Below are 1,699 nucleotides of genomic sequence, written 5' to 3' on the forward strand. Positions count from 1 at the left end.
CCCGGCCGGTTCAACCCGTTTAACACTCCCATTCAAGTAAAACTCCCCCAAAAATCCAACTTTCCTCTTCCCCAGGGCAAAAAAATTCCGCCATCAAAATTCCCAAAGATCTGAACTTCGAACAAAATCGTAACAGTTCTCCGCATCCAAATCCATCTGCGCAAATTGCTCACTCGGGTTAGTCAAATCGTAAGAAGAAAAATCATGAATCCCCATAACTGTAGGTGAAATCAACTGATCCATATACTCCCAATGATTCGCCGCAGGAGAAAGCGACGGCGATGGCGACGGAGAGCACTCCGCAGGCTGCAAAACCGGCTGCTCCGAAGGCTGAGATTGCGCCGGATAGTCAGCATGGGCGTAGCGCGCCGCGGCGATCTGTATCTGCTGCGACGTCGGGTTCAAGCGACTGCAGTACATGGAGATGTCCTGAATCTGATCCGGGAAATTGAGACTGGCGCGATGGCCGCGGAGTAAGAAACTGCCGGCGTCGAAGGCTCGTGCGGCCTTTTCGGGGGAATCGTAGGAGCCGAGCCAGATTCTCTCCCGGCTGTTGGGAAGCCGGACTTCGGAAACCCATTTGCCCCATTTGCGCTTTCTTACGCCTTTGTACTTCACGGCGGCGGAGGCGGCGAAGGCGGCGGCGGCGGTGGATTCGACGGGATTGGCCATGGGAGGAGTGGAGAGGAATTGGGATGAGGGGGGAGAGTGTGGGGAGAGTAAAGATGGGAGTTTTTGGAGGAGGGAGGGAATGGGATTTTATAGTTCGGGAGTTTAAAAATTTGGGAGCGCGTACGCGGTTGAAGGGGAGCTGATTTTTTGAACGAATTGGGACGCGTGAGAAGCTCAGAATTTATTTGGAAAGAGATGGGGCCGAGTTGGGCGGTGTGGAGACTGAGGTTGATGGAGATGTTCTGCCTTGGCTTGTAGTGTAGTGTAGTTAGAGAAATTATTCTATCATGAAATTTGAATTTGACACGTGTCTTCAATTAAAATTGGTCACATCAAAATATGGATCCAATTGAAATGTATTTATTAGTTGTTTTTTAAAAGTGTGGGACCCACACTAACATATGACCAATTTTAATTAGATACCTGATGCAAATTGAGATTTGGTGTCCCGATACAATAATTTTTTCGTTTACTTGTTTGTGAAAAAATATAATTCTATTGATTTTTAAAGATAATATTTGAAAAGTAAAAAGAATATGAATTTGTTTTTTCAAACTTTCCCGATAATTAGAGGCTCAGAAAATAAAAAATAGAGAAATGAGTGAATAATAATAAATAATATTACATTGTGTTTGCATCTCCATTCTCATAAAATGATCTTCTTATTTATATGGACTAGAGTGTAATATAGATATGTTATATTTTTTGCCCTTACTTTAATGGTGGCTATAAAATGTATTATATGTATTTTACAGATACGAGCATATCGTAGGGTTGCTCTTTAGTTAGGTTGTAGGAACTTGTCTGGCTTTGACAGTAGGCTAGACTAAGTAGACATTGTCGGTCGGCTGAGCTTGATTAGCTTTGGATTGACATGACTGATTAGATCAAGAAGGCTTCGCCGATAAGTTGGAGTTAGTCTAGCCGTTGACCATCAGTCCCTGATAAAGAGCTCATATCGGCAAAGCGATGTTGGACTATCGAGTTGATGGTGAATAATCATAACCCGAAAGATATCTTGCCCCTC

General features: G+C 44.0%; 1 protein-coding gene across 1 annotated transcript; it reads right to left on the reverse strand.

Moving 5' to 3' along the window:
• Window positions 1–18: 18 nt before the first annotated feature.
• LOC110035226 (ethylene-responsive transcription factor ERF018-like) lies at window positions 19–719 on the reverse strand. Its single transcript, XM_020739459.1, has one exon. It carries the CDS (start codon window positions 670–672, stop codon window positions 94–96), a length of 579 nt encoding a protein of 192 aa, XP_020595118.1. The 5' UTR covers window positions 673–719; the 3' UTR covers window positions 19–93.
• Between the last annotated feature and the right edge of the window lie 980 nt (window positions 720–1,699).

This window comes from Phalaenopsis equestris, unplaced genomic scaffold, assembly GCF_001263595.1.
Source record: "Phalaenopsis equestris unplaced genomic scaffold, ASM126359v1 Scaffold196868, whole genome shotgun sequence".
Taxonomy (NCBI): Eukaryota; Viridiplantae; Streptophyta; class Magnoliopsida; order Asparagales; family Orchidaceae; genus Phalaenopsis; species Phalaenopsis equestris.

Excerpts from the sequence above, each read along its gene's own strand:
- LOC110035226 (XM_020739459.1), bottom strand. The coding sequence starts at position 672 with ATGGCCAATCCCGTCGAATCCACCGCCGCCGCCGCCTTCGCCGCCTCC.